The 22,088-nt window shown below is 51.1% G+C and overlaps 1 protein-coding gene and 1 pseudogene across 1 annotated transcript; both read right to left on the minus strand.

Annotated features, from left to right (window-relative positions):
- Positions 1–1,738: 1,738 nt before the first annotated feature.
- On the minus strand, positions 1,739–6,010 carry LOC123394882 (uncharacterized protein C2orf16-like). The gene is made up of 5 exons (XM_045089722.1): positions 5,898–6,010; positions 5,637–5,700; positions 2,781–2,887; positions 2,443–2,610; positions 1,739–2,313 (listed from the first exon to the last, which is right to left on the minus strand). Exons 1-5 carry the CDS (start codon positions 6,008–6,010, stop codon positions 1,998–2,000), a joined length of 768 nt encoding a protein of 255 aa, XP_044945657.1. The 3' UTR covers positions 1,739–1,997.
- Positions 6,011–8,846: 2,836 nt separating this feature from the next.
- LOC123394883 lies at positions 8,847–10,084 on the minus strand (annotated as a pseudogene).
- Between the last annotated feature and the right edge of the window lie 12,004 nt (positions 10,085–22,088).

Below are 22,088 nucleotides of genomic sequence, written 5' to 3' on the forward strand. Positions count from 1 at the left end.
AGAGAGAGTGGAGGAAACAAGCTTCCCGCTGAGCAGAACTCTGGGATCATGGCCTGAGCCAAAGGCAGAGGCTTTAACCCACTGAGCCACCCGGGCGCCCCTAATTTTAACTATCTGTATAGAGTGAGCCACCTTCCCCATTCAATTTCCTCATTCAAAAGTAGAGTTCCCAAATACATGGGCCTTTTATGGGTTCTTGTTCTGTATCTTCATCTATTTATCTGTTCCTATGTTAGCAGCAAACTTTTATTAGATGAGAATTTATTCTATGTTTATTTTATATTTAATAATATCTGGCAGATATTTTGCTTATTATTCACAATTGCCTCAGTTATTCATGAACTTTGCACATAAATTTTAGATCTGTGGGAGAAATTCCAAAATTAAATCCTGTGGAATTCCAACTAAAATCGCACGGAATAGGGGCGCCTGGGTGGCTCAGTGGGTTAAATCCTCTGCCTTCGGCTCAGGTCTGATCTCAGGGTCCTGGGATCGAGCCCCGCATCGGGCTCTCTGATCATCAGGGAGCCTGCTTGCTCGTCTCTCTCTCTCCCTGCCTCTCTGCCTGCTTGTGATCCTTGTCTGTCAAATAAATAAAAAAATCTTTAAAAAAAAATATCGCATGGAATACATGGACTAACACGGGAGAAATTAATGTTTTATAATGCTGTCTGGCTATCCACGAACATGGTATACTTCTCCATTTATCCAATTCTTTATGGCTCAGAAGAAAGAAAGAAAGAGAGAGAGAAAGAGAGGGAGAGATGGAAAGAGAGGTGGGAAGGAAGGAAGAAAGAAAAAGATTTTTAGGGGCGCCTGGGTGGCTCAGTGGGTTAAAGCCGCTGCCTTCAGCTCAGGTCATGATCCCAGGGTCCTGGGATGGAGCCCCACATCGGGCTCTCTGCTCAGTACGGAGCCTGCTTCCTCCTCTCTCTCTCTGCCTGCCCCCCCCCGCCTACTTATGATCACTCTGTCAAATAAAAAAATAAAATCTTTAAAAAAAAAAAAAAAAAAAGAAAGAAAAAATTTTTACACTTTCCCCACAGAAGTCTCAGGCATTCTTTATCAATTAGTTCTTAGATATGTAATGTTTTGTTCACACTTTAAATAACTTATTTCCCACTAGATTTTCTCATTATTTGTGGTGAATAAGAATATGAGATTAATTCACAATAACACACTGGCATGCACTGAAGGGGACAATGGTGAGTGTGGGTGGAGAACAGGGGCTCCCACCCATGCTCAGGGTGAAGAGCAGCCCAGCCCAAGCCCCTCCACTCCAAAGTGCAGGAGGGCTTTTAGGCAGGAAAGTGGCATAAGCTGTCAAATTGCAAAAGAAAGGAAACAAAAGGTCCAACAATGGGTAAAGGGATGAATGGATGGTTGTAGCTTCAGGAAGAAAATAGGTTAACTAGAGCCGTACAAACCACCTAGAGAAATCTCTTTACTACAACCACTGCATTTTGCAAAAGCAGTTTTCAGGAGAAAAGTAGTGCATTACCACTTACTATACTAAGTTTAAAGCCTGCAAAATAATGTTTCAAGAACACACGTAATATGTTTATTAAGCATGTGAAGACCACATGGGACTAACACTTTCCGATTCAGGAACTTGCCTAGGGTAGGAGGAAACAATGCGAGAAGAGGCGTGGACAGGGATTCACCCATCTTCCTACTGTTTTCATAACTCGGACATTTTTACATTTTTTTTTTGATGTGTTATTGCGTATACCCCTTGTACAGCTAAAATAAACCACTGTTAATCAAGTGACACTCTGCAGTTAAAGGGAATGAGCTGAACCCTTGCAAGGGATGGGGAACTCCCTCAAGTCTAGACATGGATTCTGGGAGGGGCTAGGTCCCAACGAGTAGCCAATAGCAGCTAATGGCACATAGACTTTACACCAGAGGCTGATGTCTAGAGGAAAACAGGAAGGGAGATCCTAAACATAGCACAAACAAGAACCAGGAAGTGACCATGTGGCCAGCATCACACCTCACACTGGGGCAGGTGTATATAAAGGGCTCCCGGCCCAGGAGGCCCCACACCTGAGCACCTGTCCTCTGCACCTGCTCCTCTGACCTGCTCCACCCTCAATCCACCAGAACCATGGGCTGCTGTGGTTGTTCCGGGGGCTGTGGCTCCAGCTGTGGGGGCTGTGGCTCCAGCTGTGGGGGCTGTGGCTCCGGCTGTGGGGGCTGCTGTGTGCCCGTCTGCTGCTGCAAGCCCGTGTGCTGCTGTGTGCCAGCCTGTTCCTGCTCCAGCTGTGGCTCCTGTGGGGGCTGCAAGGGGGGCTGTGGCTCCTGTGGGGGATGCAAGGGGGGCTGTGGCTCCTGTGGTGGTTCCAAGGGGGGCTGTGGCTCCTGTGGGGGTTGCAAGGGGGGCTGTGGCTCCTGTGGGGGCTGCAAGGGGGGCTGCTCCCAGTGGCTGCTGTGGTGCTGTTCCAAGGGGGGCTGTGGCTCCTGTGGGGGTTGCAAGGGGGGCTGTGGCTCCTGTGGCTGCTCCCAGTCCAGCTGCTGCAAGCCCTGTTGCTCCCAGTCCAGCTGCTGCAAACCCTGCTGCTCCCAGTCCAGCTGCTGCAAGCCCTGCTGCTCCCAGTCCAGCTGCTGCAAGCCCTGCTGCTCCCAATCCAGCTGCTGCAAACCCTGCTGTGTCCCCTGCTGCTCCCAGTCCAGCTGCTGCTGCAAACCTTGCTGCTGCTCTTCAGGCTGTGGGTCATCCTGCTGCCATCCTGCTGCTGTGTCCCCTGCTGCTCCCAGTCCAGCTGCTGCTCAGGCTGTGTCCCCTGCTGCTCCCAGTCCAGCTGCTGTAAGCCCTGCTGCTCCCAGTCCGGCTGCTGTGTCCCCGTCTGCTGTCAGTGCAAGATCTAAAGCTCTGAACCCAAACCTTGGGTTTCTTTCTCAATATCTGGTGAAACCTATATTCTTGTGGTTTCCCTAAATCAGCTCTTTTTCACCTGTCCTCTCCTGATGCATCCACAACCTTCTCCTACTTTTCATTCCTACACATACCTCCTTCCTTGACTCATCTCCACCTCTGAGATCTGTCTTTAACCTCATCACTCAGAAATATTTTCTGTAGATGCCTCTGCTTAGAAGCAGGTGCCAGCTGATGCTACAATCAGCTCTTCCAACTTGGGTGGGAGCTGGCTGAGAAGCAAAGTCAGGTCCAGGTTTCTGAGTGAAAATTGAGACTGCTTTAATCTGGCTTCTTAGCCGTAAGGATGCTGGATCCTACTGGGCCACTTTCTGCTCACCTGTAACTCTCCTCTCCCTACAAGAACTTCCTTCTTTCCTGCTGCCTCTAACTCCACTTGTTTAAAACAATAACAATTGTATTTCCCTTTAATAAAATTTATCTTGTCTCTGTAAGCCAACTGTACACTTGGTGTGATTTTTTTCTTTTTTCAAACTTTTTCCCATATGGTGACAAATTAGCAACATCCTTGTAAATGGGCTTTTGGATCCACCAACTCTGTTGGCACATTCGCAAAGAACCATCCATTGACTCCTATGTTCCCAATGGACACCAAACATCTTCACCCTCTCCGCTCCAAGATAAGAGGGCTCAGCCCCAGCAAAGTGGGCGAGGGAGTCGGCCATGGGAGGTAGAGATGGGCAGCAGGTGCTGGGTGCTGACAACCACCTGAGCAGGGACTAGGCGTGTGCATCCATGTGAGTAAGAGATGGATGACCTTCCCTATCCCCTCACCACCCAGGTCCTATAGAGAACGCTGGTCCTTGGGAAGACCCCAGAACAGGCCAAGTTCAGGGAGAGGAAACATAAGCATCAGGATGTACCTTCCATGTGAGTTACAGTCCACCTTCGATTCAAATACAAAATTAGGATTCTAGACTTCAAACTGGAGTTACCAGAAAGCTACAGCCCTGCTCACAGCACCATGAGACAACAGTCTCCCCCAGGAGAGGCAAGATCATCTTGGCACAAGGTTGTTTCACACAGACATGCATGTTGAGACTATCCTCGGGACAGGGAACACAGGCACAGGCACTGTTTTTAGAAACTATACCTTTTCCAGGGAGGAGGGGACAAACGTTACATGAGGATGTTCCTCAGCCAAATAAACACTGCATGAAAACACAGAGACACTGTGAGCAGCGACCCCAATACACTGTCCAGGAAAACCTAAATGGCGGCAGGTGATGGGCTGAAGAAATCCAGCATGCCCCTGAAGAAAGGAACCTTGAGATAAAAGAGATAAGATGATGTAAGAGAAAAAGACAAGTTAATCCAGAAATAAAATATCAGACTTTTTCCAAGCATAGTTAGGAGGCAAGGAGAGGGCAAAAAAATCTGTGCCAGACATCTCGTCTCACCAGGGAACGGGGTTATTGTTTGTTTTGTGATGTCAAAAGAAAATACGACTTAAGGAATTTGGGTCAAAATCTCAGTAGGGGAATTTTAGAAAGGTGGACGCCCTGGGGGCTCATCTGTATATTCCTACATCCCCACATAAAAACAGACCAGGCAGCTAGACAGGAAAACCAAAATTCCTTGGCTGAAATTTATAACAAGATCAGGTGAACTCCAAGGTACAAATTCTCAAGAGCCACAAGTTCCCTGTGGTATCAGCATCTCTGCAGGAGAAAGCAAAAGGAAGCAAAGGGACATGTGAGAGAGCTGAAGGCAGGACAGCCTCAGAAGAAGAACCACTGGTCTATGTCAGAAAGCATGGTGTGTGCCTGGAGTTTAGCATCTGAACCTGGACGGCTTTCCCCACCGTGAAGGGGAGTGGCTTTAGGGGACTTTAGTGAGTCCCTAGGGCAAGAGATGGGCAACAGAAAGAAACACGACCCGACCCGACAGACCAACAAGTAGGCTGCCATTTCAAAACAAGCTAATAAACAACCAGAGGAACATAAACAAGACAAAGAAACAACATAAGACAGAACACCAAGTTTGGATGAGGGGAAACCTCATCTCTCATGGGAAAATGAGAGATAGAAGGAAAATCACTCCAGAAATCAAGACTAAAATGAAGGAAACACGGCAAACGAAAAAAACACATTTTAAGGTCAAAATGAATGACATAAAAAGGATTCAAGAGAGAGTGATGAATATTGAACACAGGCAAAGAAGATCCCAAGTGTTAAGCGTGGTCCTTGGGGAGAAAGGAAGCTGTGTGGGACAGTCACACGATGAAATCAACCTGAAAAGGCACGAGGAAGGAGAGGAGAGAAAGACTGACAGGCTGAATCTATATTAAATACAAAATAAGAGGCAGGTTTAAAACCAAATGTGTCAGAAATTACACTAAGTAGAAATGGACAAAAATATGCTACCTTAAATACAAAGATTGCTGGAGTAGATTTGCTTTTAATCTAATTTCATACCAATTCAAAAGCCACATTTAACCAAAGTATAGAGAAAGGTTAAAAATTTAAAAATGGGGAAAGATATGCATGCAAACAAAGCTCTGTCAATAGCAGGCCAAACAGAAACAAAAAGCCCCAAAGAGTTACTGGAGAAGACGAGTATCGCTTCCATAAACTAAGAGTTCCCACCACTTAAAATTTGCGTGTACGGAACGAAACAGCCTTAAAAAAGAAGAAGCAAAGCAGAATGGGACAAACTATGGAATGAAGTGGACCAAACCATAATCAGAGTGGAAGACTCTGAGGTTCCTTCTCCGTATTTTATACACAAGCGACAAGAAACATGGGGCAGATGTGGGGGATCTGGGCCCCCAAGTTAACAAACTGACCCAATAGGATTCATGGCAAGTGTTGTGCCACCAACTATACAATTCCACTCTTCTAAGTGCATGTAGAGCAGTCACAAAAATGAACGAAGCCTTGCCATGAAGCCTCAGCATGCACGGTGAATTCTATAAGTCACGTCGCCAGCTAATGGGTCCTCCCTGTTTATTACTTACCTTTTTTCTCCTTCATCCTCAGGCCAACCCCACCACCCTCCACAGACACCTGTCCGCACACCCTTCTCTATCGCCTTCTGGAAATGTGTTTCCACATGTGGGCATACAGTCATGACAAGTAGTATTTTCCTAGAATGGGTGTTTATTTTTATTCATGGGGGGTTTAAAGCTTGTTCTATTTCTCAGTATTTTTTTTTTTAAGCAAATCTGAGATTGATTTGTTTTGCTACATAAAAATACAATAAATTATTTCTGGCCACTAAATCGTATTCCGTTATATACATAGACCATGTTGTGAGAGTTCAGTGCCCTTTTGGGAGCTCTTTGCTGAGACAATACACCGTAATTAATATCCTTCTTCCTTAGCATCTGTATGAGTGTTTCTCTGGATAGAATCTGCACGTCAAAGGTACGCATGTACTCCACTCACGAAATCCCACCAGGCTGTATGAGCATTCTTCTGGGGTACATACAGGGGGACAATCTACTTGTCACAAGGAAGAGATAATACCCCGTATCAAAAATGCTGACAGAGTTCTCCCTCTCTTCAAAAACACAGTGGTATTTTGTTTTAATTTGGTTTCCTCTGGGGGGCACCTGGGTGGCTCCATCAGTTAAGTGTCTGCTTTCAGCTCAGGCCATGAGCCCGCAGTCCTAGGATGGAGTTTCTGCTGGTCTCCCGGCTCAGCAGAGCATCCGCTTCTCCCTCTCCCTCTGCCATTGCCCCTGCTTGTGCTCTCTGGCTCCCGTTCTCTGGCTCTCTCTCTCTCTCCCTCTCTCTCTGTGTCAAATAAATAAGTAAAACTCAAAATAATAATAACAACAACAACTTGCTTTCCGCTGATGAAAATCAGGGTGACCGTCTCTTTTTGTGTTCTTATTGGCCGCGTGTGAACGCTCACTTCCCAGTCTCTGTCCATTCCCTGGTGGTTTGCAGTTCCTAGTACAGTCTAGACATTAACCCCTTAGTGATTATAAGCAGCAAGTGTCTTCCCCTGAAAGTCCAACCATCTTTTTATGTTGTTCCACAGTGACTGCCACTGAACACAAATGTATATAATTCTGATGCAGTTAAATCCACCATTTTCCTAACTATTACTTATGCTCTGGGATCATATTTAAGAATTCCTTTCCTACCCTGAGCATAATAACCATAACCTCCAACAGATACTATCTCCTACACTTTGTATTTTCTCCTTCGCTTTTACATATACTTTAAGACCTTAAATCCATCTGTATTTTGGGGGGTGCAGCATTACCATCTAATTTTAATTTTCTTTTTTTGTAAGATTTTATTTATTTATTTAACGGACAGAGATCACAAGTAGGCAGAGAGGCAAGCAGAGAGAGAGAGAGAGAGTGGAGGAAACAAGCTTCCCGCTGAGCAGAACTCTGGGATCATGGCCTGAGCCAAAGGCAGAGGCTTTAACCCACTGAGCCACCCGGGCGCCCCTAATTTTAACTATCTGTATAGAGTGAGCCACCTTCCCCATTCAATTTCCTCATTCAAAAGTAGAGTTCCCAAATACATGGGCCTTTTATGGGTTCTTGTTCTGTATCTTCATCTATTTATCTGTTCCTATGTTTAGCAGCAAACTTTTATTAGATGAGAATTTATTCTATGTTTATTTTATATTTAATAATATCTGGCAGATATTTTGCTTATTATTCACAATTGCCTCAGTTATTCATGAACTTTGCACATAAATTTTAGATCTGTGGGAGAAATTCCAAAATTAAATCCTGTGGAATTCCAACTAAAATCGCACGGAATAGGGGCGCCTGGGTGGCTCAGTGGGTTAAATCCTCTGCCTTCGGCTCAGGTCTGATCTCAGGGTCCTGGGATCGAGCCCCGCATCGGGCTCTCTGATCATCAGGGAGCCTGCTTGCTCGTCTCTCTCTCTCCCTGCCTCTCTGCCTGCTTGTGATCCTTGTCTGTCAAATAAATAAAAAAATCTTTAAAAAAAATATCGCATGGAATACATGGACTAACACGGGAGAAATTAATGTTTTATAATGCTGTCTGGCTATCCACGAACATGGTATACTTCTCCATTTATCCCAATTCTTTATGGCTCAGAAGAAAGAAAGAAAGAGAGAGAGAAAGAGAGGGAGAGATGGAAAGAGAGGTGGGAAGGAAGGAAGAAAGAAAAAGATTTTTAGGGGCGCCTGGGTGGCTCAGTGGGTTAAAGCCGCTGCCTTCAGCTCAGGTCATGATCCCAGGGTCCTGGGATGGAGCCCCACATCGGGCTCTCTGCTCAGTACGGAGCCTGCTTTCCTCTCTCTCTCTCTGCCTGCCTCCCCGCCTACTTATGATCACTCTGTCAAATAAAAAAATAAAATCTTTAAAAAAAAAAAAAAAGAAAGAAAAAAATTTTTACACTTTCCCCACAGAAGTCTCAGGCATTCTTTATCAATTAGTTCTTAGATATGTAATGTTTTGTTCACACTTTAAATAACTTATTTCCCACTAGATTTTCTCATTATTTGTGGTGAATAAGAATATGAGATTAATTCACAATAACACACTGGCATGCACTGAAGGGGACAATGGTGAGTGTGGGTGGAGAACAGGGGCTCCCACCCATGCTCAGGGTGAAGAGCAGCCCAGCCCAAGCCCCTCCACTCCAAAGTGCAGGAGGGCTTTTAGGCAGGAAAGTGGCATAAGCTGTCAAATTGCAAAAGAAAGGAAACAAAAGGTCCAACAATGGGTAAAGGGATGAATGGATGGTTGTAGCTTCAGGAAGAAAATAGGTTAACTAGAGCCGTACAAACCACCTAGAGAAATCTCTTTACTACAACCACTGCATTTTGCAAAAGCAGTTTTCAGGAGAAAAGTAGTGCATTACCACTTACTATACTAAGTTTAAAGCCTGCAAAATAATGTTTCAAGAACACACGTAATATGTTTATTAAGCATGTGAAGACCACATGGGACTAACACTTTCCGATTCAGGAACTTGCCTAGGGTAGGAGGAAACAATGCGAGAAGAGGCGTGGACAGGGATTCACCCATCTTCCTACTGTTTTCATAACTCGGACATTTTTACATGTTTTTTGATGTGTTATTGCGTATACCCCTTGTACAGCTAAAATAAACCACTGTTAATCAAGTGACACTCTGCAGTTAAAGGGAATGAGCTGAACCCTTGCAAGGGATGGGGAACTCCCTCAAGTCTAGACATGGATTCTGGGAGGGGCTAGGTCCCAACGAGTAGCCAATAGCAGCTAATGGCACATAGACTTTACACCAGAGGCTGATGTCTAGAGGAAAACAGGAAGGGAGATCCTAAACATAGCACAAACAAGAACCAGGAAGTGACCATGTGGCCAGCATCACACCTCACACTGGGGCAGGTGTATATAAAGGGCTCCCGGCCCAGGAGGCCCCACACCTGAGCACCTGTCCTCTGCACCTGCTCCTCTGACCTGCTCCACCCTCAATCCACCAGAACCATGGGCTGCTGTGGTTGTTCCGGGGGCTGTGGCTCCAGCTGTGGGGGCTGTGGCTCCAGCTGTGGGGGCTGTGGCTCCGGCTGTGGGGGCTGCTGTGTGCCCGTCTGCTGCTGCAAGCCCGTGTGCTGCTGTGTGCCAGCCTGTTCCTGCTCCAGCTGTGGCTCCTGTGGGGGCTGCAAGGGGGGCTGTGGCTCCTGTGGGGGATGCAAGGGGGGCTGTGGCTCCTGTGGTGGTTCCAAGGGGGGCTGTGGCTCCTGTGGGGGCTCCAAGGGGGGCTGTGGCTCCTGTGGGGGCTCCAAGGGGGGCTGTGGCTCCTGTGGGTGCTCCAAGGGGGGCTGTGGTTCCAGCTGTGGGGGCTGTGACTCTGGCTGCTGTGTCCCCGTCTGCTGCTGCAAGCCCGTGTGCTGCTGTGTCCCAGCCTGTTCCTGCTCCAGCTGTGGCTCATGTGGGTGCTCCAAAGGGGGTTGTGGCTCCTGTGGCTCCTGTGGCTGCTCCCAGTCCAGCTGCTGCAAACCCTGCTGTTCCCAGTCCAGCTGCTGTAAGCCCTGCTGCTCCCAGTCCAGCTGCTGTGTCCCCTGCTGCTCCCAGTCCAGCTGCTGCAAGCCCTGCTGTTCCCAGTCCAGATGTTGCAAACCCTGCTGTTCCCAGTCCAGCTGCTGTGTCCCTGTTTGCTGCCAGTGCAAGATCTGATTTTCCATTTTCACAGGGACTCTTACCAAAGGCAGGGCCATCCCGGGTCAGAGTCATGGATTCCAGCACAGCCATATCTGCCTTTTCCCTGAATGCCTGATCCAGACTCTCCTCCAACCCAGTATTCTGTCATCCCCCCTCCTCCCTTGCCCACTGTGAGCATTTCTCTTTGATTTCCTCCAAGAAAATACAATGGACACTTGTATCCAAGAATGACTTCCAAGACTTCCCCTTTCCCAGAACCTGGAGCCCTTTCCCAGGCACCTGCAGAAGTGGCGCACCCCAAGCCCTGCCTGCCCAGCACCTTCTGCAGCAAGAACGTCCAAGCAGGGGCAGCACGAGGATTCCTCAGCTCTGCTCGGTCTGCAGGCACCAATTTCTCAGCTATCTGTCTTTGAAGCATCTAATAAAGCCATTGTCCCCAAACCCCACCACTGTGTCAATGTGTGTATGTTTCCATCTCTCTGGTGGGAGGGGGAGGTGAACTGGAATAACATGTCTGCCCATGCTCAGTTCCTGGACCTGCTCACAGGCCCCCTGTCCTAGGCTCCCAGAGTGCCCTTGGCAAATGCTGATCTGCTCCCCATCTGCAAACACTCGGGGTGTTTCCTACAGCTGACTAGCTGAGAAGCCTTGAATCAATCATTCTTCCCAGAACCTTTTCCACACCTGTAAAATAGGTTGCTGACAAAGCGCCTTCCTCATAGTTCAGGCATGGTAAAGCAGCCATCCTAGATGGACTCCATCCTGAGGGACAGCCGGCCTCCTCCAGGCTCCATGCTGAGGAGGTAGGCATGGCCCTGTTGTCTTTCCTAAAGCAATCTTACCAAAATGAAATCACCTCCAACTGTCTCCTGTGTGGATCTGGCAGTGTGCTACACACCAAATGCTTGCAGCAGCCCCAGCCTACAGATGTAGAATGAAGCACAAAGAGACTGCGTGCAATAAGGAGCCCAGCGCCATCATTGACGTTGGGCCGCTGACAGTTTTCAGGGGCTCCCCACAGCCAGGCAGCCAATGAGAAAGCCCACTGCCACTGGCAGGGATGTTCAAACCATTCAATCTCTAGCCTGTATGGGAACCCTAAGCCTACACCCACCCCTAACCATGAGAAAAACAAAAGCACATTCCTCTCTTCACTCGTCATTCCAAACCAGCTTGGGTGTCTGCCCTGCTCACCCAGAGTCTAGGTAAGTAATAAACCTTTTCCTACCCTCTTGGTGTATGCGCAGTGTCATCGGTCTCATATCTACACCACTTTGGGGTAGAGACTTGATCCTTCCCCCATGAGGCAACCACAAGATAGTAACACCTTGTCCATACTTCAAATGTAGAGAGCTACAGAGCCAGGACTGAAAACCAAATAGTCCGTTTCTCAGTCCACCCTCCTAACCCCTCAACTATGAAGGTTTATGATGATGCATAAAAGCTTTCCACTTCTAGAGGGAATGTAGTATTTATGGAAGGTTGACAATCCTATTGCAGCAACTAGGAAAGGCCAAACTAGTTTCAAAACCCATAGAGTAAAAGATGCTAGCAAATTGTATGTGGTGTGTATTTTATCACAATTTGTAAAAAGTGGAACACATATATAATATTAGGGCACTGTAGAATCAGGGAGACCAGAAAAAAGTAAGTCTCACAAGGGAAAGCTCTCTGAGATGAACTAAGGATCAACCACCACATGTTCTACCATTGGGGAATTAGACACTTCCGGGTGTGGGCTGATCATCAGATGTGATCCAGAAGGAGGGGCTCTACAGGGAAAAAGAAAACCCACAGAACTTGCCATTGCCGCCAGGGCTGGTGTAGAAAATTGGGACATTTGCTAAATCCAGGGCTATGAGAGCCACAAAACTTTACCTGAGGCTTCTACAGGTGAAGTGAAATGTCCTGAACCTCATTGTACTTAGCACACAATGTCCTTCTAGAGAAAAACGTTTCTGCCTCAGACACAAGACACATGTCCCATAAGACATTTTCCAAATATTGAAGTTGACTGAGCAGAAAATTAAAGAGCTAAGTTGAAAATATTTGAGGAAAAGTACAGAGGTCCCCACAGCCTTGCAGCCCTGAGGAGATAGAGAGGACCCAGGCTGTTCACCAGACACCAGAAGAGCCACACCTAGAAGGCTCACAAGCACAGTGAGCCCAAACCCAGCCCAGTCTCTACTGGATTGGAGTGTTCAGCTTCTTGCCTTACCAGGATAAGAGAGGAAAGGCCAAGTGCCCCATTAGATGGTATCAACTAGATCCTCCCTAGCCCTCTTATACAAATATCCAGCACACACTCAAAAAGTCTGGATAGAGGAAGTGGCAGGAAAATGTGATCGATAATGGAGAGGAAAATGAACAACAGAAGCAGGGCCACAGATAAACCATATACTGGAGTAAGCAAACATAAATTTTAAATAGCTATGATAAATATGTCAAACGAAATAAAGGAAAAGGTAAGCAAAATGGATGAAAAGATTATCTTTTTCAGCAAAGAATTAGAATATATTTTAAAACATTCAGTGGAAGAACATCCTTATACTGAAAAATGCAGTATCTGAACTACCTAAAACTAATGACTCATTGGGCGGGTTGGACAACAGAAACCAGGTTTAGAGAACACAGATATACACCAATGGGAAATACACTGACTGAAGCAAAGAAAGAATAAACACAGAGAATAGAAAGAGTACAAAACATGAGACACAGGGAACCGCTTAAAACCTGCTTTGGACTCCCAGAAGGAGAGCAAGAAATAATAGAGTGAAGGCCGTACAAAGAGAACATGATATAATATTTACCCAGAATTGTTGAAAACCATGAATCTACAGATCTAAGAAGTTGGGCAAACTCACGGCAGAATGAATAAATAGAAAACCACAGGGAGGCATACCATGGGAAATCTTCCAAGCACCAAAGATCAAGAGAAAACTATTAGAGCAACAGGAGAAAAAGAACAGGTTATCTTTGGAGGAACAACCATAAGAGTGACGGCTGATTTTTAAATAGAAGTGATAGAAGCCAGAAGACATGGAAGAGCAGAAAGAAAAAAATACCCGCCAACCTAGAACTTTACATCTAACGAAAATAATCCTCAAAATGCAACTGAAATAGAGTTGTTTTCAGATGAGAGACATTATCACCAAAAGATCTATACCACAGGAAATAAGGCTGGAGGAAAAGAACCCCCTAGTGAAGCATGGGACTTCAAGAATGAGCAGAGAGCATTGGAAACTGCAAATATGTGGGTAAGTACAAAAGAAAATTAACTGCTTAAAACACCATATTAATGTCCTGTAAGATATTTAACATTTTTGGAAGTAAAATATAGAGGATAAATGGAATTAAACAGATTCACGGTTCTTGCCTTGTTCAGAAGTCATAAGACTACGAATTGGTAGTTTATTATAATAAGTCAAGGACATGGGGGTGCCTGGGTGGCTCAGTGGGTTAAAGCCTCTGCCTTCGGCTCAGGGCATGATCCCAAGGTCCTTGGATCGAGCCCCGCATCAGGCTTTCTGCTCAGCGGGGAGCCTGCTCCCCCCACCCGCCTGCCTCTCTGCCTACTTGTGATCTCCGTCTGTCAAATAAATAAATAAAATCTTTAAAAAACATAAGTCAAGGGCACGAAATATCATCTCTAGGATAACCACTAAAGACTAGTACAGGAATATAGAACTCAACGAATGGCTAATAGAGAAATTGAATGAATAAAGTCCAAAAGAAAGCAAAAAAGAAGCAAGAAAGGAACAAAGTAGAGGTGGAAGAAATGGATACTTAACCAGCTGCTAATAAACATGAGCAGAGTCCATGGTCAGAGGCTGAGGGACACCCAAGTAGGGTCCTGAGTGTTGCTGGCTCTCCTATAGCACAGGGCCCGGGAGAGCTTCCGGTCTCCAAGGAGAGAGCATAGCTGCACCCTTTCCTGACGGCCACAATCATCTCTGAGGGCAATGACCCCCACGAAGTCCTGAGACACAGACCTACAGAGAGCAGGAGAGGAGCCAGCCAGCCCTCCGGGTCACAGGCCAGGGAACAGAGATTGTCTGGATGCCCAGGGACTGGCAAAGGTCATGCCCTCCCAGGTGTTGGCCACAAGCAGGCATCACCCACAGTCCACTCTGCAGACTTGCAATTTGCATTTCTGTTTAATGCTCACAGTAGGGCCAACCCAGAGAGATAGCCTCAACACTGATAAAATCCCACAGACACCATGGGGGGGGGGGGCATCCCAAGCCTGAGCGCTGAGGCTGCTCACGATGGGCCATGTTGGCCACAGACAGGCATCCCGAGGGCAAGCTGTTCACCTGACAACGACCCATGAACTGATAAGGAGCATCCCACCTTGTCAACCCCAGAGGTCCTGAGCCCTGGGAGGCTGTGAAGATTTAGGGCCTAAAATGTCCTGGATAAAGATAGGTGTCCCCTGCCCCAAACCATGCAGTCTCCTTAGTGTTACGCAAACTGTGGACAGGAGCACGAATACACTCCCTAAGGGACCTAGCCATGGCCGTACCACACGGTAGAGGCGGTGATTCAAAGAGCAGGTCCCGAGAGAGCAAATACATGAGGCACCCAGAAATGTGGGCCACGTGCGAAGCCATGGGAGGCCCCAAGGGGGCTTCAGGCACCTTTCAAACCAAAAGGGCTGCCTCAAAGCAAGATCCTCATGGAGGTCAGGTGCCCTCTGCCCAAGGAATTAAGAGCCAGTGTTTGCCTGAGAACAGATCCCTCTGTGGGCACCCCTACTCCCAGACTCATAGCCCTGTGTCCTCATTCGATGGTCTGCAGGGGAAGGGGATGGGCATGGGGCTGAGGTCTCTCGGCCGCAGGGAGACGAAGGTCTCGTGGCCGGGCAAGTGTACAATGGGCCAGACGCTGCAGATCTCCGTGTCTGTGTCAAATATGATGGCCAGGGGAGTCACCCAGTGGTGGTGGAGGGAGCCTCCCGGAGGACAGCTTTGTGGCCAGGGGCGGAGAACGGCTCATTCAGATTGGAAAACTAGAATAGTCTCCTTAAAGTTGGTTAACAGGATGGTTACAGGACCCCGCTTGTAACAACCCTCCCCCCAGTGTCCGCTGGCCCCTCACCAGCCTGGTCCCTCGCCTCGCTTCCAGACAGGGCCAGCCCCAGGTCTGACCTTCAGCAACAGGAGTCCCAGGAGACTCTGCACGCTGCTCCAACTTTACTGGACCCACAAAGCTCCGGGCCCTCCAGTGGCCTCCTAAAAGAGCTGATTTCACACACAGTGCAAGTTCAGGGAAGTCGGTTCCCCGTGAAGTGAGCTCTCATCTACGAGAACAGAACACAGGAGGACAAAGTGCCCTCGCTTCTTCCTCCATGAAGACTGCCCTGAGATGCGGTGTCTCCATGAGGCCTCCCGGGGCTGGCCTGCGTAGACAAGCAGCCTGCAGTAGACAAACCCCCGCCGCACTCCGGCTTCCTTTGTGGCAACCCTTCGACAGCCGCACCGGCGCTCAGCTTTGCCTCTGGCTGCTTTGCAGGCAGCTCAGGCTGAGACTCTTACCGTCCCCAGGGACATCTGACATTATGATGGAGGGACACTAGCCAATGCAACGTGACAAGGAAAAGAAATGGGTGACGTCGGCCTCGGAAAGAAACAAGTGTGGGGCCCACAGATGTGTGATGGGCTACTTGGAAAGTCCACGTGAGTTTACCGGTAATCTGGTGGAACGAAATGAGGGAATTCAGGAAGGCTGGATCAGAGCCGTCGAGCAAGTGACAACGCATCGGAAACAAGGATTTTACCGACAGCCCTTCCCGACAGCAACAGAAATCACAAGGCAAGTAGAAGTGTATCTCACAGGCATGGGACATTTAAAAGCCAAACCTGCGTGTGGATGAGAGGAGCCAACAGTGTTCTCCAAGTTAAGCTACCAGTTCAATGCAGCTGCGGCCACAAGGCCAAATGTTGACGAGGTCATTAAAAAACGGGCCTTTTACAACCCACCGGCGGGCGATTATTGTATTCCCGCTTTGAGAGCAGTTCAGCAACATCCCGAAAGCTAAAGGCAAGCGTAGCCTGTAACCCGATGACCGCACTTCTGGGCACACACCTCAGAGAGATCCGGCCCAAAAGCCCTGGGACAGAATCTCTCAGACTGATCTACGAACGGCAGTTTCTTGTAAGTCAAAGCTGCACCTACCATGTGACCCAGCGGCCACACGCCTGCGTACTTACTCTGGAGACATGAAAACTTCTATTAGCCCAAAACCTGCACAGGGATGTTTGTAACAGCTTTATTCATAATCTCCAAAAATTGAAAAGACCCCCAGTGCCTGTCAGCAAGTCCTGGGTACGCTCTGTTTCTAAATTCGCCACCATTTACTTCCCAGCAGTAAAAAGGACCGAGCTACGGACACACCCAGCAACTTGGATGAGACCGAAGCCTCGGGGTGCCCGAAGTTTCGATGCGGCGCGACTCCGTCCCTCTGATGCTTCTCAGAAGGACGGAATAATATCGATGGAGACAGACCAGGGGCTGCCAAGGGGCAGGAGGGGGAGGAGGGTGTCCCCACAAAGAACTAGCATGAGGGATAGTCTTCGGGTGACAGAGCAGTCCTGTACCCTGATTATGAGGATGGGCTTGAATCTAAGTAGGTGTCAAAACCCAAAAGAGTCAAGTTGGCTGAGATGGTGAGAAACTGGGACCCTTGGGCCTTGTTGGTGGAAATTGAAAACAGAGCAGCTGCTGTGGGAGACGGTCGGATGGTTTCTGAGTTGTTAAACATGTACATCACAGGGTCTGGTCATTCCACATCGGGGTATATCCCCCAAAGAGTGGAAAGCAGAGCCTCATACAGATACTGGTACACTGGGGCGCCTGGGGGGCTCAATTGTTAAGCCTCTGCCTTCGGCTCAGGTCACGATCTCAGGGTTCTAGGATCGAGCCCCGCGTCTGGCTCCCTGCTCAGTGGAGAGTCTGCTTCTCCCTCTCCCTCTCGCTCTGCCCCCCGCCCCCCACCCCTCTGCCCCCCGCCCCGCTCCTGCTATCCCTCTCTCTCACTTGCTCTCGCTCTATCTCAAGTAAATAAACACAATCTCTAAAAATAAATACTGGTACACAGATTTTCACCGCAGCATTATTCACAGTAGACAAAGGTGGACACAACCCAAGAAAGAGTCCGTGGACAGAGGAATGGATACGCAAAATCTGGAATACTATTCCGCCTTAAAGAGGAAGGAGATTTCATTTTTTTTTTTTCTGACACCCGCGACGGCACAGACGAACCTGGAGGACGCGACGCTCAGTGTAAGAAACCAGACACGAAGGACCCATCCGACAGGATTCCGCGCATGAATCCTGGAGGAGTCGAATTCACAGACTTAGAAAGTTGAATGGTGGGGGCCAGGGGCCGGGGCAGGGACAACGGGGTTTAGCATTTAACGGGGACAGAGTTTCAGTTTGGCAAGACGACGAAGTCTGGACAGGGTTGCTGGTGATGGTTCCACAGGGTGTGAGTGCAGCTCGCCCCTGAGCCGTCCACTTAAAAATGGCTAAAATGCAACTTTTCTATTATGCGTATCTTATCACAATAAAAAAGTCAATGACTCAGGGTTACTACACGGTAATTTGAAAAATTAAATAAAATGACGCAAAAAAGGAAAAACCAGAAACTGAATGTGCATACAGATCCTCTGAATTTGTTAAAACACAGAGTCTGGCATAGCAGACTTGGGTGGGGGCTGGGAGTCCGGGTTCCTAACACAGTCACGGGTGGTGCGGACACAAGCTGCTGGGGACGACCGTGACTTACACAGTGCTAGTGACCGGAATGTTCCTTGCAACACTGCTGCGTGTCGAAAAACTTGCAAGCAAGCTACGTGTCCATCGGTAGAGGAATGGCTAAGTGAGGGTCTGCTCATTCAGCGCCCACCCGGCCGGCAGCTCACGTGCATGGCGTCGGCTCGCCCGCATCAACCAGGATAAACAGGCCGGAACGTGGGCGGAAAAAGTGAATCGAAGGACTGATGTTGTGCTGTGACACTTATCCATGAATATTGAAAAGCACACAAGATCCGATCGTTTGCTGCGTGCAAGACCGTTCACTGATACAGACAGAGGCCAGAACACAGCCGGCACCCTGAACCTGGGCTCCGGACGGGCCAGGACAGACCTGGGGAGCCCCCAGGATGCAGACTGTTGTTTTTCTAACCTGAATCAAAACCGGAAAACTGCTGACATGGTCGGGTCCAGGAGCTAGATGTTTGTTACAGCATCCTCCGTGTTTCTCAGGGTGTTTTGGCTTTTTTCTAGATCATGATTAAAACCCAGGAAAGAAAATCATCTTTAATGTGTTATGAGAAACAGAGAAGGTGCTGCCCATTGTGCTGGTCGTTTAATAGCCAAAATATGGAGATAATCTTCCATATAACTCCAGAAAATTCCTTCAAATACCAATGGACGTGCCTAAAATGCGACACCACCCGGACACGTGCCACCTGGTGGTGGCAAAGCAGGTCCCTAGATCAACCCGAAAAGCACTCCCTGCAGCTGAAGAAACGGGCGACCCTGTCTGCAGAGTTCGAAGTTCGAAGTTCGGGGACAGGCAGCGCTGACTGCTAGGTCAGAAGGTGAGGGACAGCTGGCTGGGAGGGGGGTAGGGAACTTCCCGGGGTGCGGGGAACGTTGGAGCCCTCATGAGGGTGGTGGTAACACCGGGGCACACAGTTGTCCGAGCCCACCTCCTTGGACAAGGGCGATGGGCATTTTATTGTTAACAATGACGACTTAAAAAAAAAAAAAAAGAGTCAGGTCGTGGGAAGAGCAAGGCCATGGATACGCGCTTAGCGGGAGTCGTCGGTGGAAACGCTGAGTTGCAAATGAGCATGAAAAAGCGGACCCCACTCGTCTTCTGGCGCGGAGAGACTGTGGTAAGGAAAGCCGGCCCTGGGCACGGTCCCCGAGGCTGGTCGGGCGCGGCCGGGCGGCAGAGGGCGCGCACGGACCGACCTTCCAGCTGCGCCCGCACCTGCCGGACTCCCGCACCCGCCGCGGGGGCGGACGCGACCCGCCCAGCTCCGGGTGCTGCTCCACAGCTGGGAGCGCGGACCCCCGGAGCCGCGATCACCCAGCGGGCAGCCGTACTTGGACCTGGCCCCGCATGACACGGGGGCCACTGGCTGGGGAGCTGGAGACCCCGTGAGGGGTTCCCTTCCACGCACCACCCGGGGCTCCGACCGCAGCCCTCCCCAAGTCGCCCCCGCCCCTCCACGTTGCGCCCCTTGGAGCAGGAGTCTCGGCGTCCTGGAGGAGAGCCAGGGGAGGGAATTTAGCCCCGGGACTGGGAAGAACCTAGGACAGAGCTAGTGGCCTTGGAAAACCACAATACCTCCCTAACCCTGGCCCCACCGCTGGAAAACTCCAGGTTGTAAGTGCTCGTTCCCAGGAGAAGTGACAGGATCATAAAATAATTATGGCCCAAACACGGCTCCCTGGCCAGGCAGCGCCCCAGAAAGCTGCAGGCCACCCCCACCCATTCACCTACTCTGGCTTCCAGAAGGAAGAGAGGCCACCATCACCTGCCCCTCCGTTTACTGCCATCTGCTCAGGCTCAGAGAGGAGCTGCCCAGGGCCCCGCCAGCCTTCTTTGGGGCAACGGGCACTCCCAGGCCACCTGCGGGCCCTGGCCATCTCTGAGCTGAGCAGAAGAGGAACCCACTTGGACACCGTCCACCTTCCTCCTTTCCTGGGCTCATCCCGGGCCTGGACAGGGAGCAAGGCCAGCGCCTTCAGCTAAAGACTGACAACCTCCCAACTTCTGTCAATCCCAGGCCCTCTGGCTCTGTCTCTGCTCCCCAAAGGTCGTGTGTGTTCCCTGCAGCCACCTGGCCCCATCTGAGGCGCAGCCAGAATCCTCCTGTCCCTTCCGAGGGCACACCACTTTTCAGACAGGAGTGGGCCAAACGCAGCAAGGCCCCACTGCGTGCCCCCCCCCCCAGCACTGACCTGGACACGCATCTCTCGAGCTCAGGGTCTGCCCCGGCCAGGACCTCTCCTCCGCAGGGCCCTCTTCCTCCAGGCTCCAGCTAGGGACAGAGAAAGAGGAAGGACCTGAACCCAGCCCCAGCCCCAGCCCCCAAATAGCCCCTGGGTTCCCAGCGCTTCCTTCCAGGACAGGCCTGCTTGTCTGTGACTTTGGCTCTGTGCCAGGAACACCCCGCCCCCACGCACCCCATATACAAAGATCCTGACATTCTTCCAGCCAGCAAGGAAGGAGGCCCCAGGCATTTCCTAAACACCTCCTCTGCGAAGCTTGGAGGTCACAGGTGACAGTGCCTGCTCTCCAGAACTGAGGACCAGAAAGGGGCCCCCAGAACCCCAGCCAGTGCCCGCCTGCAGCCCAGTGCCCTCCCGCAGGCCCACACAGAGCTCTGGGGTCCTGAGTGTGCCTTTTCTCCGACTCCTCATTCAACCAGGGATAGCTAAGAGTTGCCTCCCAGCTCCCTCCTTCCAAGGGAAGGGGCTGCACTCCCTGGGGGCCGAAGCCCTTCTAGGAGCCCCAAGGAGGCCCTGGGAGACCTGCCAAGGCCAGGGGACTCCAGGCTGGAAGAAAGATCACCCTCACTCACCATCAGGGGGCCTTAGAGGAGGGGGTTTAGAAACATCAGAGCTGTCTAGTCACCCCCCCCAATAATTACTTTCAAAGGTTCCCATCAGCTCATGGGCCGGGGTCTTTATCCTCTCTCTCAGAGCTAACCCCCTAGTGCCTGGCACAGGGCTGGCCCCAGAAGGCGCTGGCTCGGAGTAAGTACCTGGTGAATCAGTAGTGCAGGAGGGCATCTCCTTTCCTGGCTCTGCTGGCTTCTGCTCCCTGGCCTCCTCCAAGTCTTTCCTGCCTGGGGGTTGTGGGGGGGGGCGGTCCCTCCTGCACCTTGGGTGCCTCCACAGCCTCCCCTCACTGCCTGCATGTCACCTCCTGGGGTGGCCTCCAGACCGCACACCCCCTTGTGTCTGGCCCCTGTTTGTTTCCGGCCCAGCCCTGCTCAAGGTGTAATTACCTATGTTGTGCCCGCTCTGGACTCCCAGCGCCGGGTCCCCAGCGCACCGAGGTCGCCTGGGGGCAGCCCCTCACTGGGGGTGGGGAGAACACACACGGTCAGAGTGGACCCCGATGAGCGCTGGTTAGGGGCGGTTTTTCCCTGCAAGCGCCAGGGGCTGGAGGGGATCTGGCTCGGGGACCAGCTCGGGGACCAGCTCGGGGACAGCGCTGCACTGGGGTCTCCCAGAGAACAGATGTGTGACCCGACGCAAACCCCCTCGCCTCTGGGCTTCCAGTTTCCTGCCTAGCGACGCGGAAACCCAGCTTCCCACCCCCGGGGTCGTGGAAAGGGTCGGCGTGGGTGCTGCAGGGGAAGTGCCGGCCGAGCCTAGCGCCCCGCGGGCCCCCGAGGCTGGCGAGCGCCCCTCGGGGCCTGCAGGCCCCGCGCGAACAAAGGCTGGGGGCGCGGGAGGCGGCGCCAGCTCGGACCCGGCCGCCGCGGAGAGAAAGCCCTCGCGCCGGGACCCGTGCAGCCGGCCCTTCCCCGGGCGTGAGCGCCGCGGGCCCGGCTTCCCCGGGCGGCGGGGCCGGGCGCGAGGCCGGGAAGGCTTCCCGGAGGCGGGGGCCCCCGGCGGCACGGGAGGGACGCCGTGCGGTCCCTTTAAGAGCCGGTGCAGGGCGAGGGGCGGAGGGCAGAGGGCGGAGGGCGGCGGCCCGCCCGGCCCGCCGCACCCCGCGGCCGCCGCCTCTGATCTGCACCCGCGGCCCCGCTCCGGCTGACGTCACCTGCCCTCGAGCCGCGCGCGCTGATTGGCTGCAGGTGACGTCAGGGCCTTTTTCGCTCGGCATGACCTCATCCCCGCCGGCGGCCCCGCCCTCCGCCCCGGGCCTGTCACTCGCGGCCGAGCGCGGCGGCCGAGCCGGCTCCGCGCCCCCCGCCCGGACGCCGGAGCCCGAGCCGCGCCGGAGCCGCACCGGCCGCGCCCGCCGAGCCCGGGGTGGGATGCGCGCCGCGAGCGCGCGTGCCCGCCCGCAGTGCGCGCGCC

The sequence above is a fragment of the Mustela putorius genome, unplaced genomic scaffold (genome assembly GCF_011764305.1).
Source record: "Mustela putorius furo isolate JIRA1106 unplaced genomic scaffold, ASM1176430v1.1 tig00000127_pilon_pilon_pilon, whole genome shotgun sequence".
Taxonomy (NCBI): Eukaryota; Metazoa; Chordata; class Mammalia; order Carnivora; family Mustelidae; genus Mustela; species Mustela putorius.